At 40.1% G+C, this 17,213-nt stretch overlaps 1 protein-coding gene across 2 annotated transcripts in view; it reads left to right on the top strand.

The window, feature by feature from the left end:
- fgfrl1a (fibroblast growth factor receptor like 1a) overlaps positions 1-14,443 on the top strand; it is a 70,676-nt gene extending 56,233 nt beyond the window's left edge. For both annotated transcript variants that reach the window (XM_028590164.1, XM_028590165.1), the window contains exons 4-8: positions 4,069-4,146; positions 7,593-7,892; positions 9,314-9,486; positions 9,592-9,772; positions 10,417-14,443. In XM_028590164.1, coding sequence (XP_028445965.1) covers positions 4,069-4,146; positions 7,593-7,892; positions 9,314-9,486; positions 9,592-9,772; positions 10,417-10,835 — 1,151 coding nt within the window. In that variant the 3' untranslated portion in view covers positions 10,836-14,443. The remainder of the gene's footprint in view (positions 1-4,068; positions 4,147-7,592; positions 7,893-9,313; positions 9,487-9,591; positions 9,773-10,416) is intronic.
- Positions 14,444-17,213: the final 2,770 nt, after the last annotated feature.

Raw genomic sequence — 17,213 nt, 5'->3', positions numbered from 1 at the left:
GATCATTTACACACCATTCAATTGAGTTAAACTCAACTTTGGTCAAACTGCAATCCCCTGCGATATTTAAAGCAAGCTATTGTTGCTGAAGCAAAAATAAACTCTCCTAGGACCCAGCTTTAACTAAACAATGCGTCTTCTTCCAGAGTTATGTAAAACGTGTGTGCGGTATATCCTGTCTGAATTACGAAGTAAAAACATCAAGTGTGGATAAAGTGTGAGGCAAGCTGTGCCTGTGTAAAGCCTGAAACTGTGACCGTGGTCAGTTTTAGAGGACTAACGGTGGTTTACATGGTTTGTCAGATACACAAACTCACATCAGCCTGGTTTTGGCTCTGATGCTGCAACAACCAGCCTTAACACATGCACACACAAACGTTCTGTCCACATATCCAGTGTCTCTATATTAAAACCTAGAAGGACATGACCCTTTAGGAAAACACTGCCCCCCTGGACCCACTCACACATGCAACCACGCACATTTAAACACATACACACTGGACTGTTAGGACTCATATTTCTGAGCATGCTCATGTCCAATTGCTGCCTTATTGCTACAGACCTAAATGTAAATACAAGAAGGGGTTATACAAACACACACACTTACACACACTTAAATGTGTGAAATGTAGCACACTGTTGAACTGCCACTCCCTTTACATACTGTAAAAAATAAAATAAAAATGTAACATCTTCTGCAAAGACAAGAAAAACATTAATCAAAAACATGTGGTCCAAAAGCATATATTATTGCAAAAGTATATATTTATTTTTTAACTTAACTGGACTAGGTCATGTAGGGATTTCCCAATAAAAAATGTTTGGCCCTGATTCCGATCTGAATCTTTTAATTTTAGGTATCTGCCGAATACCGAATCAGATTCAATGCGATACCTAAAGTTACCTCCAAAAGATATTGGTTATATAAGCCTAAGTCATTGATAAGTCACATAAAATATCAAGTGGGAGAATATGACTCCTGAAATTGATGTGACACGATCAGTTAGAGAGGTATCACTCTGTTGGATTTGTTGGAACTACAGAAACACTCACAAGCATCTCTGGTCGTGTATTTTGCCAACCTCAGTGTCCAAACTCAGAGTCACCTACCGATGCGCCCAAATAATTTTTCATATTCACACACTCAAATTTTCACTCACATATGCAGTAAAATACTGCACTGGAGAGCCTGGCTGTGGTAAAGGAAAGCAGCTCTGCAAAACAGTCTGAGGTTGACAAAACATCCATAGATTGGCTTTTGATCTGCTTTATTTGAGCAGATATGATTAAAATATACCAGCATCGGCCCTGACACTGATTCTAAGTATCACCTCAGGACTCTTTTGAGTATATAGCTGACGTGTGTGTGTGTGTGTGTGTGTGTGTGTGTGTGTGTGTGTGTGTGTGTGTGTGTGTGTGTGTGTGAGGAGTTGTTGTTGTAATCACCAGCCAAAGTATCTGGCTGAACATTAGAAGGTGGAACGGGATCAGAGGAAAACCTTTTGTTTATTGAAAACAGCTGAAGCAGGGAGGGAATATGTTTTCAAGTCTATGTGTTCAGTTTGAACCAAACAGTAAAACATTAAAACTACCCACCCCCCCACCCCCCTCCCCCTACACACACACACACACACACACACAACTTTGCACTTGTATAACAGAATTGAAGAAAAATTTAAAATTGACTCTGCTGGTAGAAACTGTTAATGAACCCTGGATGTCTAACATGCAGACTAGTTCGATTTGCAGGTTTCACACTGAAAGATACTGTTACAGTTTAAGTCAGGACGAGACAGTTTAAAAAGAACATATATAATGGCTTTCTCAGCAGTGTTCAAGAGTCTGGTGTTAATAACGCTAATAACGCTACTGCTGAGACCACACATTCAGTTTGCTCTCTGAACATCTTTGGATGAAAGCCTCCTCTTCAATTCATGAGTGAAGTGATAATAGAGGAGTCAGCTGGTCGTCTGTGCGACATCACGTGTTATTAGATTTTCTGTTGCCTGTTGCTGATATGCCTCTGCATCAGTATCAGTATACAACAGGTATAAATATATATGTTTTACATTTTTGATATACTTGATGATACTTTGCATGTATGGCTGCACTGTATGTACAGGCGAAGCGGTCCAGCCCCCCTCTGTGAGTGGGTCCGTAGGAGTTCTGCCAAGTAAGGTTTAATGGCTCGTACCAGGCCTGGGGGAGGGTTCGATAGCTGTTAAGAGTGCTAAACCATGTCCCCCTTCAGATCAGACCCCCATGCCGCTTGGCTTAAAACGCACTGCCCTTTCTCAGAACACGCCATGCATGTGGCAGGAGGGAGGGATGAAGGGAGATTCAAAGGGAGAGAAGGAGGACACCTCAAGTTACCACTTAGTTAAATAACGCCAGAGCGCACACACCCGCACATGCACTGACACACCCATAGAGGAATTCATATCACACACAAGATACACACAAACACACACGTAGCCTGCCTGCACGCTATTAATACCAGCCCCGAGGATGCAGGTCATGCCTTGTATTTGCATTTCAAATGTGTCTTTCACTCCATTATCCAAATAGTGATGCTTTAAAGACATTTGACGCTGCATTAAACACTCTGGGCTTTAAGGTGGTCTTCTGAAATCCACAAACAGATCCGTATATATTTACCAACGTGCACGATAAACATATCCATTTACTATTACGCATGCACTCTCAAGTAGTTTCTGCAGGTGGTCCAAGGCTGTTTGGTTCATTTTTTTTCTTTCTTTCCATCACTACCATCAGGTTTTAGTTGAAGCTTCAGGTTCAAGCCAAGTTAACCACCCCCCCACTCCCCCACCCCCAAAATCCCACGTGTTTGACAGGCCTGATATTGCACTGTATCAGCTCTCCCCACCTCCCTGTTAAAGGGCCCCTCGGATACATTGGTTCCATCTTGAAGCGGTTCCTAGCGAAAAGGTTCAGACAGATGTTTGTATCTTTTTGATAATCAATGTGGGATGACATGCTGAGGGAGGGAAACTGATACACCAGTGTGTAGTGAAGTAAAGCAATATGATACTGTGGAGTATGATATAGGCACATACAGTATGAGGTGTTCAAAAAAGTATTTGTTCTTTGGACCATTTCATTTTTTCCCTGAAAGGTAGATTGTGGAAAATTTAAAAAAAACAAACATTTTAGGGCACATATTTTAGGTTAAAGGGTAGATAGAGGCATGTAAGGAGATTTGAAGCATTATATTTCACAGCTTTCATCACCAGTGAGTTGCCGTAGCAACAAGTCTCTGGCTCAGTCACACTAGAGGACAGACAGATCATGCTATTTGTCATTTGGTTTTCTGGTTTGACAAGAAATGTGAAGCTGGTCCAATGCCTAACAATTTGAAATGCACGTCGGGGTGTTGAGGGCAGAGTCATGGATGGAAATTAAATTTTTGAAATCCAGAAGTGAGTTCTTTCCTGTAAGTTATAACACTTCAGTCTCACCTTTCCACCAGACTTCCCACAGCTTTTTTAACCACTACGTTTTCCCACTTTTACTGTTGCAGGTTTTTTACTTAAAACAACCTGTATATTTTAAATATTTTTAAATGTTAAAGTGATAACTGTGATGCTTCTGCGTAACCACATCCCTAACTTGTAACAATCTGCATCCAATTTGTGAGAGCAGCACTGATATCTAGAATTTGTGTTCAACAAACCATAATACATCACGACCCCATAGCAAAACAGCTGCTTCTTATAAAACATCTATCAGATGCTAAGAAAATAATCCTCCTTCTAAATAATCCGTCCTAACTACCATACACTTGTGAGGCTTCGTGAATTTTTTGTACCACATATACCCAGCTGAGCTTTGTGCAAATGATTAATGTTTATTGTACTTGGAGCAACAACTGGGTGTAGAAATCATGACTTCATCAAGACAATTCAGCACTGACAATTCAAAGTACAAATGAATATGTGTTTGTCTGATGCTTAGAGCTTGGCAATGCTGTATATAACTCATGATCAATTATTTAGAAATTGTCAAATCACTAATGATGCTTCTTCGTCAATCTCTCTCTGTCAACAGATGACTCCAGTTCAAGAGGTGGAGCAGCGACGGCCAATGGTGACTCTGAACACGCCCCAGAGCTGGCCGGGAAACTGGGTAACCACTCACAGCTTCTCTGATCGCATCACGACATGCATAAAAACATTAGACGGAAGCCTCGACGTGACACTTTAGATAGTTGAGAGTGTGTAACATAAAAAGCACAGTAGCAGATTGTGCAATAAACACCTTGCAAACTGTCAGAGGGGAGAAGGTGACGCCCACACACAGACCCACAAATACACAATCATCAGTGTGCTTGTTTGCTCAGATAATTGGCTCTGACAGAGTGGAGAGCAGTCTATTTGTGTGAGGTGTGATTTGGTGGGACACATTCCTTCCTCCCAAGTCTCCCCGGTCCCCCCGTCATGTAACCTAACCCTTCTTTCTTTGCTTTTTGTTATCCTTTTACCCAACTCTCTTTCCTTCCCCTTCTCCCTCTCTTCTTCTTCTCTCTCTCTCCGTCATAAATGTCCATGCACACTCACGCTCAAATGTCACCAAACATTAACTCTCTTTGTTTTACACACACATTCTTTCTCTTTATTTATTTGCCTCTTTCTGCTCACACACAATTAAACGTACACACTCAACTGCCCTAGCTAAGGCCGGCTTTCAAACCGAATTTAGCTCCGCGTGAAAAAAAACACAACGCCTTTATTTATTTGAATGAGGCCTGTCTGACGACGCAGTGTCTCTGACACACTGTCCGATCAAAGGCGTTCAGTCGGAGGGTCAGCAGTATTTTTACACTGTGAAGTGTGGCGTTAAAGTGGCCCCTGAGACCCAGAACAAGCCTGACCTTTCGCCCGTTCTGGCTCTCACCTTCTCCCTTCTTCCCTCTCTCTATTACCACTCCCTTAGTTCGCCCTCGCTACTCTTTTCGCTCTGTTTTTTTTTTTTTTTTTACCTCTTTACTATTTTATTGTTTTAACTCCATCTCTCGATCTCTTTGTTCTCAATTTTTCTGCCGTCACTCTAGTTTTATTTGTATTTTAGCAATCTGTCAGTCTGTCTGTCTGTATGTGTGTGCTCACCTTGATTTGAACTTTGCTCTTTCTCTTTCCATCTGTTTTCTCCTTAACTTCTGTTTGATTTGGTTCGGCTTAGACAATATAAATCAAATCATTTAAGTAGTACTTTGCAGTACTATTTTGTTCCTTCTCCAGTCTCATCAGCTGACCTTTGCCCTGGCTCCTTCCTCCTCTTCTCAATTAATTTCAGCCTAAGCCAGTGTAGTAGAATGTAAGTAATCATCAAAGTTGGACATTGCCAAAACATTAAACTACAGTATTAATCACTTATCTTATATTTATCCTCCACTCTCTGTTAGATCTATTGACTCAGTCTGGTCACAGTTCAGCTGTAGTCCAGTAGCTTTTCTCAGACATACCCCCCTTTTTGAGTATGTTTGTTCTGTCATCCTGCCCGGCTTCCTGTCGTTCAGCAGAGAACTACAGTATATTCCACTGAGTGATCTAGCCGTAGTGAAATCTCCACATTTTAGCGCGCAAGCCTGTCACATAACTCTTCCCCTTGTTTGTTTACTCAGAGCTAGAATAATAACTGTCCAAAGAAAGAGGCACAACTGCAGTAGTTTCAGGGTGAATCATCTCCCCGGTTGAGGGCTGTAAAATCAAGCGCTCCTGTGAATGATTTCCTCTCCTTCCTCCCTAGTGGATAGTGTTTTTTTGCTTTCACATGCTTGCTAATTTTTGTGTGTGTTTTTTTTTTTAAAGGGATATTTGTTTATGAATAGATGCATGGGATTCGGTTTGGTTAGGTGACTGTCATGAGGAGGAATATGTATTTATTTGAATGGCTGCATGGGGTTAAGTCATTTTATGTTTTGTAAGAAAGGATTTGCATGAATGAATGGATGTTTGGTGTAATGCTAAGTCACTGTCTGGCTTTTTATGACTTGGGACATGGATATGCATTCATGAGTGGATATTTGCAGTGATGTTTCATAGATGTCTAGCAGGTTTTACTGTGTGATCTCATGGATGCATGATTCAAGGCCAAATATGTGGCTTTTTAAGAGCAGCAAAGGCATACAACCCTGGGGCCAGAGGTGCAGAATCAGTGGAAAATAAGGAATATGGTGCGTGTGTACGTGTTTGTGTAAAGTATATGCATGTGATTGTGTGTAGGTTCCCGGTCATGTGAGTCTTTTGTGTCAGGGAGAAGAGGAAGTGATTCAAACATTTTCTTAAACAAACAATTAGGTTTATTACAACAAATTAGGTTGTGTATACCAAGAGGCACGCTGCCATATGATGTTACAGCACAACATGGAATTCTTGCCACTGCCTGTGGCGATGACCTCAGCCTGTCGGACGCTCCTTATACTGCAAAAAATGTGCATCTCAACAAGTAACCAAGTCTCATATTCAGTCCTAAAAAAGTCATTTTCTGCAGACTGATATTATTCAACTGTTTCCTAATTCATTTTCTTGTTTAAAAACAGTTTGTGTAAACAGACTTCAGTACGTTGTAACAAAGACATCTTTTCACACCAGGCATCAATATACTGTGTGTAGTCGAAGGTTACACACAAGTGCACAGTATTCATGGAGCAGAAAATGAATTTGTTATCACATTAGTTGCTGCAGATGTCTGCATGCATAAACAGGGGTTTAACCAATAAAATGTCAGATTGAGCAACAAGGAAACAACAGTTTCAAAAAGCCAAACAAACTACAAGAGAGTTTAACAACAGAGAACCCTTTGGAGAATGCAAAGTGCTCCATCCTGACATCTGGAGGAAATGTACTGTATGTATATCCAAACTGTAGTTCTCATTCTCTTCTTTCATACTTCTTTAAAGAAAAATAATGTGAATTTTATCTAATATAAAGGTGAAGTTGGTATTCTGCATTCCCAAATAGGTATGAGGTGAACATTACTGTAGATTAGCTGCAGGGCTTTAAGAACAAATACAAAGAAAATCTTAAAAGATGGGAAAGCAGAAATGGTTACTTGGCATAAGACATCTATAAATGTTTTTTGTGCACTGCCCCTGTTCAAATAAATGAATTACAATTACAATTACTGGAGGTAATAGAAATTGTAGCTCATGAGGCTTGAAAAAATTCAGAACCCTCCCTTTGTGCCGTGGCCTCTCCAGATAAGGTAGCTTTGATAGCTCTTTACTTCTCATAAAAGACTCTTATAATACTCTTTGATGAATTCCACAATCTTGCCCAATCTGTTCTCTTTCCACTGGTTTGAAGAACAGATCACTGCTTGTAAATATGAAACTTCTCTGTGAGCCGTTTATCTCTTCTACAGAATAACTTCCTTTGTTCTCTCCTTTTCTTTTTTCCATCTGTGGCTGACTGGGAGTGAGTAAAATGTCTGTGTTATTTATCTCTTCACATTTGCATTTGGAGTTTTATCCAGAGTAACTTTACATCTACCAGCAGCTATTAGCAGAACAACTTGTTTTCCAAAACTAGATCTCTAATTACAGTTACAATTCTCCCTTTCTTCACTCGCAGTACGTCCACGTTTCACCCAGCCGTCAAAGATGAGGAAGCGCGTCATCGCTCGCCCAGTGGGCAGCTCAGTGCGTCTGAAGTGTACAGCGAGCGGTAATCCTCGCCCCGACATCGTCTGGCTCAAGGACAGTCGGCCGCTGGTGGACGAGGACGCTGAAGGAGGAGGAGAAGGGGAAGGAAAGAAGAAGAAGTGGACTCTGAGTCTGAAGAACCTGATGCCGAAGCACAGCGGGAAGTACACCTGCCACGTGTCCAACAGAGCAGGAGAGATTAACGCCACCTACAAAGTGGAAGTCATACGTGAGTCACTGAGTAACTGGATGCTCAACCTCAAAGATATGGATCAGTTATCAAAGTTTTTGTCTTTGATTAAAATTCAGTGGCATTTATTGATCACCATCAGCCCTGTCAGCAAACACCAGTCAAGCGAGGAATGTTCAGCAGGTTTTTCATTTTGGAAAGTGAGCCAGCTGCAGTTTCAGTCTAAAAAAGGTCTAGTTTTACTGTTGAGAGCAGAATGTGTGTGTTATGATGATTTGTGAGTGTTTTCTGATGTATTAGGTTGTTGGAAGGCTACAAAAGCTGTTTTGACGGGGGATGATTTAATGTTAAGCTGTTTGGTGGAGCTGAATTTGTTAGTCTGAGCTGTACTGTATGTTACTGACTGTGATAGCTCAGACCAGCTTCTCTCACTTTACTCGCCACATCTGTTGTACATTAAAGTACAGCTGTAGTCTTTCCTGAAGACACACACACACACACACACACACACACACACACACACAGGAAGTAAATCAAACCACTGCTCGCTTATGTCAAATGTGACATTTTCTCTTTCAGTAGAGATTCACTCATTCATGGCTGGGAAAATTGGGAAAAAATGAGTACTAAACAGAAACCCAGTAAAGCTCTCACAAAACATATATAATCCATAAGTAGAGCTAATTGAGTGTAGTACGTCAGGATTATAATTTCTAAATATGATCATTTATCTAGATGGCATGGGTTTGCACCTACTTGATGAGCACTCAGAGCATCCTTCTTAAAGCTGAGATTATAATAATTATACCCGTGCACCATTCGGCATCCCTCTTGATCATTGCCTTTTCTTTCCATATGTTAGCTGAGCTCTGGCAGTGATGCCTGCACACGTGGTTCCTTTGCATTTCATTGTAGGTAGCAATGCTTACCAGATGTCTTTAGGACACACATTAACATATTTAAGGTTTAAATAATTATAACTTATAACACCCTGAGTCCTGAGAAATCCTGTGCAGCACTGTCTGTAACACTGCACATGCATTAGAAGCAACAAAGAAAAGGAAGCTTAAACATATTTTGAAAGTAAAAACATACACCTGCAAGTTAATTTTGTTGGGCTACGTTCTCGTGAGATCGTTTTAACAGATACTAAGAAAGAGACTATTGAATGTCTCTGGCAGGTGTGTTTATTCTGCTGTATAAACTGAGAAAGAAAAGGCAGGCGCTGAAGATAAGGGAGCTGTTTGTGTACCTTCAGCAGAGAGGGGGGATGTGGTGCTGAATACAGCAAATACTGTTCAAATAATGCTTGCAAACCATATTATATTCTCTCAAGATTGTTGGGTTTACAAAGTTTACAAAATACAACAATCAAGCTATTTCTTCTATTCACACTTTGTCAACTGAAATAAAATGTAACAACTTTCTCATTCTGTGTATGCGTTTGTCTCGTTCTTCAGAGCGTACCAACTCTAAACCAATTCTGACTGGCACTCACCCTGTCAACACCACCGTGGACTACGGAGGAACCACATCTTTCCAGTGTAAAGTCCGCAGTGATGTCAAGCCGGTAATTCAGTGGCTTAAAAGAGTCGAACCTGGTGATGAGAACAAATTTAACTCCACCATAGAGGTACAAACAAACACAATGCTACATGTAAACACAAATCTCTGAGGCAAATCAACTAGTCGGATTTGACTGAACTGATCAATAAACTTTGTATGATTTTATTCAAAGGTTGGAGACCACCGCTTTGTGGTCCTGCCTACAGGGGAGGTTTGGTCGCGTCCTGACGGATCCTACCTTAACAAGCTGCTGATAACCAGAGCCAAGGAGGAGGATGCCGGCATGTACATCTGCCTCGGAGCCAATACTATGGGCTACAGCTTCAGGAGTGCCTACTTGACTGTGCTACCAGGTCAGAGGACACAATGGAGAGAAGCTAACATACATACACACACAGCAAACACACACACACAGAGTTGTAAATGATCATATGTAATTTTTTCTCTGGTTATATATTTGAGAGATGAAAATACTTGACCAGCAGGTTTGATTAGAGGCAATTAACCCGAAAAAGTTGTTTTGCTACTGGTGCAGGTGCTAATACCAGTTACATAAAAATATTACACATTATCAGTACTGGCCTATATTAGATACATTTTCTAGAGTCTTCCCAGTTGAGTTGTTAACTTGAAATATATCATCAATAAGCTCCTGTTGTACTCCATTAATCCAATGAGCGCTGCGGGGGGACTAACAATTAGCCAATCAGCTCTACGGGCGGGACTAACACTATTAACAAGCTGTTGCCATTCAAGCCTGGTCAAGCTCAAGTCTCAATATTGCACAACATCGTAGTTCTCCCCTCTTATAACCCCAGCTTAAAATTACATTAGATTCAGGCAGATACATTGGTATAGAGAAAATTGAACCTCCCTACTCCTGCAAATTGTTAAGAGTGAAGACAATGTCAGACTGAAGATGGAAACAGAGTGTAATGAGTTGACAATTCTGTCTTCTGTCATATTTTCTGACATATTTTCTCTTTCTCCTTTGCAGACCTGAAGCCCCAAAACAACGTTGTCCTCACAGCAACATCCCCGAGCCTCCCCTGGCCCGTCATTATTGGAATACCAGCAGGGGTCGCCTTCATCTTAGGCACCGCCCTCCTCTGGTTCTGCCAATCAAAACGAACCTGCTCCTCTTCATCTTCCTCCGCTCTTCCCCCTGCCCCGCGTCCACCTGCAGCCAGTCGTGACCGTGCCTGCCCAGCGCTGCCTCCTCAGACGGCCAACGGGGATAAAGATTGTCTTTCATATGAAGACTACGTTGCCCATCAGCAGCTGCTCCTGGCTCAGGGAGGCAGTGGATTGGCTCCCAAGGTCTACCCGAAGATCTACACGGATATACACACACACACGCATTCACACGTGGACGGGAAAGTGCACCAGCACCAGCACATTCACTACCAGTGTTAACACGCTTTGGTGTTTCACATTCAATTCTTACATGAACATGTCCCTGTGCATGCAGACTTATTCACAACAGGCCATACTAGCTGCTGACATACACTGCAATGAACAAGGAAAGCCACACGCAAGACACCATGCGGAGTCATATTCAGAAACATGGAGTCACGCAACTCTTCCTCATTCTGCTGCAGCCACGTTACTGTGTAAACACAGACTTATTCAAGACACAAACAATGAAGAATGTAAAGAAAGAAGACAAAGATCCGTATTTTTAGCCAACCCAGTAAAATCTATGAGAGAAAAATCCCAAAACGTGTTTTATTCAAAGCTCTTTTTATATACAAATCTTTTCTGTAGATTTTTCAATCCCTTTTTTTTTTTTTTTTTGGCTCAAAGGCTTTATTGAAGCAACAATACACTCTGCAGTTTCAAGGTAACTTTATCTGTTTTTTTTAACTTTGAACACAACCACAACCTCCTCGGTAACAGTAGAAATACAGCTCACCTACAACTATAGCTACTCATGTTTATAGTGAAATACAATTATATAGCATTTAGCACGCTACTTCATCCTGGGTAATCTATAAAGAACAATTTAGCATGTATGTAATGTAATAGCTTAATTTCAGAGTATATCTCAGGCATCAGCCCAACTGAGCCATTAGAAACACAAACTAAGGCAAACTCCCACTGTATCAGTACCCTCTGCAAGGATGCGGGCTGCTGGGTTTTGCTTCTGCTGGGCCGCCAACTCTTCTGAGAAAGGTCCAGCTGCTGTCTGGGTACTGTGTGAAAAAGAGCGGATGTCAACTGGGTATGCATGGATTTCTCTTTGTAGAATGTTTTTAGCAGACGCTACAGTGGGATTTCTGCACCAAGGAGCTCCTCCAGACCACAGTTGTAGAAGCAATCATTAGATCTGTCCCAAGTACACTCTACTGACCATTTCTGCCCCTTAATTTCCTGGAGAAAGTTGGCATTTCCTGTTTCGCATTGTCGCCTTTTCAGCTTTGTTTGATGCTCGCTGACTTTAGAAGAGAGGGATGAAGGACATCAGTTGTTCTCATGTCATGCGTTCACCTCTTAAAACCAACAGTGCAAAGGGATCATCAACAGTGCCTCAGTGCAAATTAGTGCCTTATGAGAATTGTTTCCAGATTTGGTGGATCACTGTTGGATCATTGGATATGTCACAGACTCTTGTTAATCTGTTATGAGATTTAGAGGGCTTAAAAGAGAGGAACTTCAACTCTCCAACTTAAAGTCCTCAACTTCTCAAAGCACCTCGCAATATGACCTCAAGTATAATGGAACGGGCTTTGCATGTGCTCTGTTCTACACATGGTCTGCCACGAAGCAGAGGGACTCATCTGTTGTCTCTTGTTTTTATCTAAAGAGGAAATGTTTTGCCTTTTCATCTGCATTTTAGATGCTAAAATGGTCAAATAATGGAATGTAGCTTTAAACTAAAACAGATACCATTATCACAAAAATGTAGAGCCATATATGCTCCAGAACGTTATGCTGATTACTACAGCAGTACATAAACTGCTCTCAGTGCTGTACATTGGCAATTCATTATAATAGTTCCTTGATACATTCAAAGACATGTCTGGGATATTTGATTTTGTCTTTCAATTCACTCGTCTGCAGATTATTGAAAACATCTCTTAAGGTGGTCAATCATTTTAGTAAGACTGCCACCCTAAGAGATGTTTTCAATAATGACATCTGTAAATGTGTTTTAAATGCATTTACAGGTGGTTTTTAAGTATTTCATGCTATTTGATTACAATTCAGTCTCATGTTAATGCCATTTGAAAGCCCCCACACACCAATAATACACCTCCACACGTGTTTTCATTCCTTTTGGTTTTTTTCTTGTGTGTTTTAGAGACATACTGACTCTCACCTTCTCTTGTTACTTGGTTTGTTCATGTACTGTATTTGAATGACTGTTAGTTGTTCTTTTACTCTCATTGTATCACTGTATTTCTGCTTTCACTGCTCCTGGTAGGTGACCCAAACTTCATTAGAAACCAACCCCAACAAACCTCATCAGTACACAACAGTTACAGTTGCAACCGTTACAACAGACTTTCTTTCACTCTCTCAGGTCTCCATCTTGTTGTTCTTGTGTGTGCTCATAAATCTGACCACTATATTAAAACTGTGTAAAATTATATGCTAAGATAAGATTTAAATTTCAGCTGCTTTACATTACAGCACTCTCTGAATGGCACACTCGCGTGTATGGTTGAGTGGTGACTTTCACTTTTCCAAAGATGTTTAAAAATAAAATATATATATTTGAAATATAAAAAAAAAAAACTTTAAACAAAAATTAAGCTTGTCATGTAGTTGATTGCACAAGTGAGTTTCTCTCTGCAGACCTTCAGGACAAAATACAACAGTGAGACAGGAAGTGATGTATTGAAACTAACTTTAGTTACACGTGGACGTTCTTAAGTATGCATTTTTGCACATAAATCTTAAAACTCAAGTAGGAAAATGAACAAATATACACATGAAAAATTCTTATATGCCCATTTTTTATAATACTCATTGGTATGTCATCATTGTCCTGAAAAGCTTTGAAATTAAGTCCTGTTCAGGCCTCTAGTTTCTTTCTTTGCTTTAATTTAGTTTCAAACCTGTAAAATTCTTTGTATTACTTTTAAGAAGGTGTAGGTTATAAAACATTCAGGCTTCAGATATACAGTATTGTTCTTGTTCATCGTTCCAGCATAGTGCCCTCTCTCCTTACCTGTATAACAACTAAATTACATATAACATTAACATTATTAAATGTTAAAGTACATCAGAACAGCAACAATAAGCATATATCAAAATTGATTTTCCTCACTAACACCTTTAACTGAAGATAGGTCTTCTTCCTCTGTAATATTCTTTGTCCTTCCATCGTCTATTTAAAAACATCTGTTGAGAAAGTCACCCTGAGCAGCTGGAGTGTATTCTTTAATTGTACAGTTTTTCTTTCAATGTTGGAGGGGTGGAAATGTTTCCAAACAGTAACATTTTCCACAATTAGTGCTTTGTTTTTCTGTGAAAAACTGTTGTCTGATCAGTTAACCTTTTCACTCATTTCACACATTTCACCCAAGTTTTATTGTATTAAAGCTAATGGACTGCCAGTAGACAGACTGTGTATGTGCACTTACCACAGGCATGTACATGGAATGACATTAGTGTTGAAATTATAGTAAGTGTTAGATAAAGTAGTGAGAATACTTTGGACCATACAGTAGGTCTAGCAACACATTGGCCCACTAAACATTGTAAATTGTCTCAAGATTCAAAAAGAAAGTGTGTTTCTAATTTATTTTTCTTTTAAACATGTTTTTTTTTCATATAATTGGGCATTATACTGCATGAGTGGATTTTGTGTTATGGTTGTAATGTAAGCTATGAAGCAAATACCATGTTCATGTCATTGTAAGATACTGTATTTATACATGCTGACAGAATATACAACATTTTATCGATTATCTTGGTATAGACAATCTTGTACAGTCATTGTCATTTAGGATAAAATTGTATTTTCTCCAATTGTAATCATTTTATTGGTGCCATTAAAAGAAAAGGTCAATCTATGTATTATTGTCTTTGTTCTTAAAATGTAATCTAACCAAGCAAGATGATACATTTTGACAGTATCTGTAAGACAAGATATTTATCTCTGAGTATCTATCAATCAATCAATGTTCTGCTTCTCTCTGTCACCTCACAGAAAGACATTCCAGTCCAGCACAATACCTCACGGTACTGTGGGACTGTCTTTAAGTGAATGTCCTCTAAATAGTTGCAGCCCTTCGATTGTGAGAGCTGCAGTCGGCATTTCATCTGTCAACATGTCCGTCTGAATAGATGACAGATGGACAAGCAGTGCGTGCAGATGGAGGGTGTGAAGGCCTGGCATCTCTCTCTCTCTCCCTCTCTGACTCATTTAGGGGAAGAAGATGATGAAAGAAAACCAGTGTTGAAAGGATGGGGCACTGCAAAGGGTGGAGGTGGCAACAGGGCGGGACATGTGAACAGAATAAGATGATAATAGACAACTTAAAAAGATAATCTGCATATTCTTCTTCTCTAACACGTTTTTTTTTTCATACTTTGCTTAGTGTTTTTTACACTGCTTTCAGAGACGGCCTGACTGTGAAAAAATCCTTATACTGCTCTTTTGAGTATTTGTGAGTGTCACAGCGCAGGCATTTATCCTTTTAACTTGGCTCTTTAAACCTCCAACAGACATGTTAAAGCAGTTTTCATACATTTTTCGGCCACTTAAAGGCAACAGAACAAGCCGACAACGTTCTCACGGTAAAACGTTGATATGGCTAATGAGTTAGCAAAAAGTTAACAATTTACAGCTCCAGCGGACACGGAGCAACATTAGCATTCATTTGGAGTTTCGGTGCAAACATTCACTATTTGACTTTGGTTTCCACCAACTCCTGAGGGAAATATCAGACTCTATAGCTGCTAAATGTTCCACTTATTCACCACATAGTCGCAAACTTTGTCTGTGCTGAGCAGCTAGTGTACAGTGGGTTTATTTTTGGAAACCCCTGCCTTCTGCTGCTAGAAACGATGATGATGAGAGCAAGTGAACCAAAACAGTAAAGTTACAGGAAGTAAAAGCAAAACAATGAGGGAAAGTGACTAGTGAAAGTCACTACGAGCAGCCCCTTTCACGCTACATGTAGTCATGTGATCCGTTGTTTATATAAAAAAAATATCTGGCTGAGGGGCCCCTGACCCCTTGGGTGCCTCTGTCCAATAGGTCTGTAGAGTAATCCCGAGCTGCCAATCCAACTCCTCCTCTGTTTATTCCAAGGAAGCATGTGTTGACACGGCTAGGAACATGAAGCACATCACTTCCTGTGTGGAAGTGGGTTTTACCAGGGAATGACCTATCAGACACCACGTGTTGACAACAATATAGGTTCAATTAACTGGCTTCAAGTCCAATTCCGTTTTTGCGATTCATCGCATTTATTAATATGACAATGCCATTGTTACGTTGCTAGATTCCATAGTCATTTGAACGCCACTTTTTAGAGCTACAAATACAGATAAAGTAACAAAGAAATAACAGATTGGGGTTTTTCCCCGAATCTACCCATGTTCTGTAATTGCTTTGCTTCCCCCCAATCCCCCTCCCCACGTATTGATTGTTTTGACCATCATAGGATCATTAATTATGCAAATACTGTTACATAACTTTTTGGATTGTAGTGTTGCGGATTGAACAATGGGTTGAGGGACTGGGGAAAGGAAAATAAGTCTGAGAAAAGAAACACTGAAGAAATACAGAGAAGCAAAATCCCTCACAGGAATCTGCGGTTTTGAAATTGTTGCAAAGTCAACAGTTATTATATTACTACATGACCTAACCCAGGGATTTACAAATCTTGGATCTGGTGGATTTCTCTACATCTGGTAAACTTCACTGGTGATAAATAGCAGAGGTGGTGTATGTAAGATTTAAAGCTAAGACATATTACATGCTACATTTTTGGTTCGCGAGAGGAAAAAACTGGCCTGATAAAATATACTGTACAAGGCAAATATGTGACTTTCCCGGGTGGTTTTCATCCTTGACATTTAACTCTCTTTTTTTTTTCTTTTTATCTCAGAGATTATAGCCTGCTTTTACTGTTTTTTTTCTGTTCCTCCTGTGAATTTGATTGACTTGAAGAGTTGCAGGGGAGGAAGATGGGGAGGACAGACAGAGGAGGAAAAGATGAAGAGAAGCAGGGCGGAGGAGCATGACACAGAGTTGAGCTGCTGACAGATGTGTTGAGCTCACTGCTGCTCTGCACTGACGAGATGAGAAAATGGAGAGGAGATCAGCGAAGACTGTGGAAGTGTCGAATGAGACGGGAAAGAAATGTGCAGAACAGGAAGGGAGGAGAAAACATCACAGAGGCCCCATACCTGATTCATTTGTCATCCTTGAATGAAATTCACTGTTTCTTCATGTTAAAGTTAAGGAGTTCTATAATTCTTCTTTCTTTTTGCTTTCTGGGCATTATTAACAATCTTGAAAAAATAATCAGTGAAATAACTTTCTTTTCTTAGTGAAAAGCAAATCATGGTAGTGCAATACTCACTGTGTATTTCTATTTAACCTTTGTTTTACCAGGTGAAAGTCTCATTGAGTTATTAAGCTTTTCCAGGAGAGGTCAGGCCAAGAAGTCAACATTAATTTAAAATGTCAACAATAACACCCATGCGGTATCAGGCCATGGGTCCTGTTACAAAGAGCAGAGATTATCCTGTCAAAGCATACATGCAGGTATTTGAAGTCTCAAGTGACCATCCAAATAAATTAAAAACAATCACAAAAAACATTGTTGA

Source organism: Perca flavescens, chromosome 10, assembly GCF_004354835.1.
Source record: "Perca flavescens isolate YP-PL-M2 chromosome 10, PFLA_1.0, whole genome shotgun sequence".
NCBI lineage: Eukaryota > Metazoa > Chordata > Actinopteri > Perciformes > Percidae > Perca > Perca flavescens.
The sequence above is the reverse complement of the archived record's forward strand: the minus strand, read 5'-3'. Positions and strand labels throughout refer to the sequence as shown.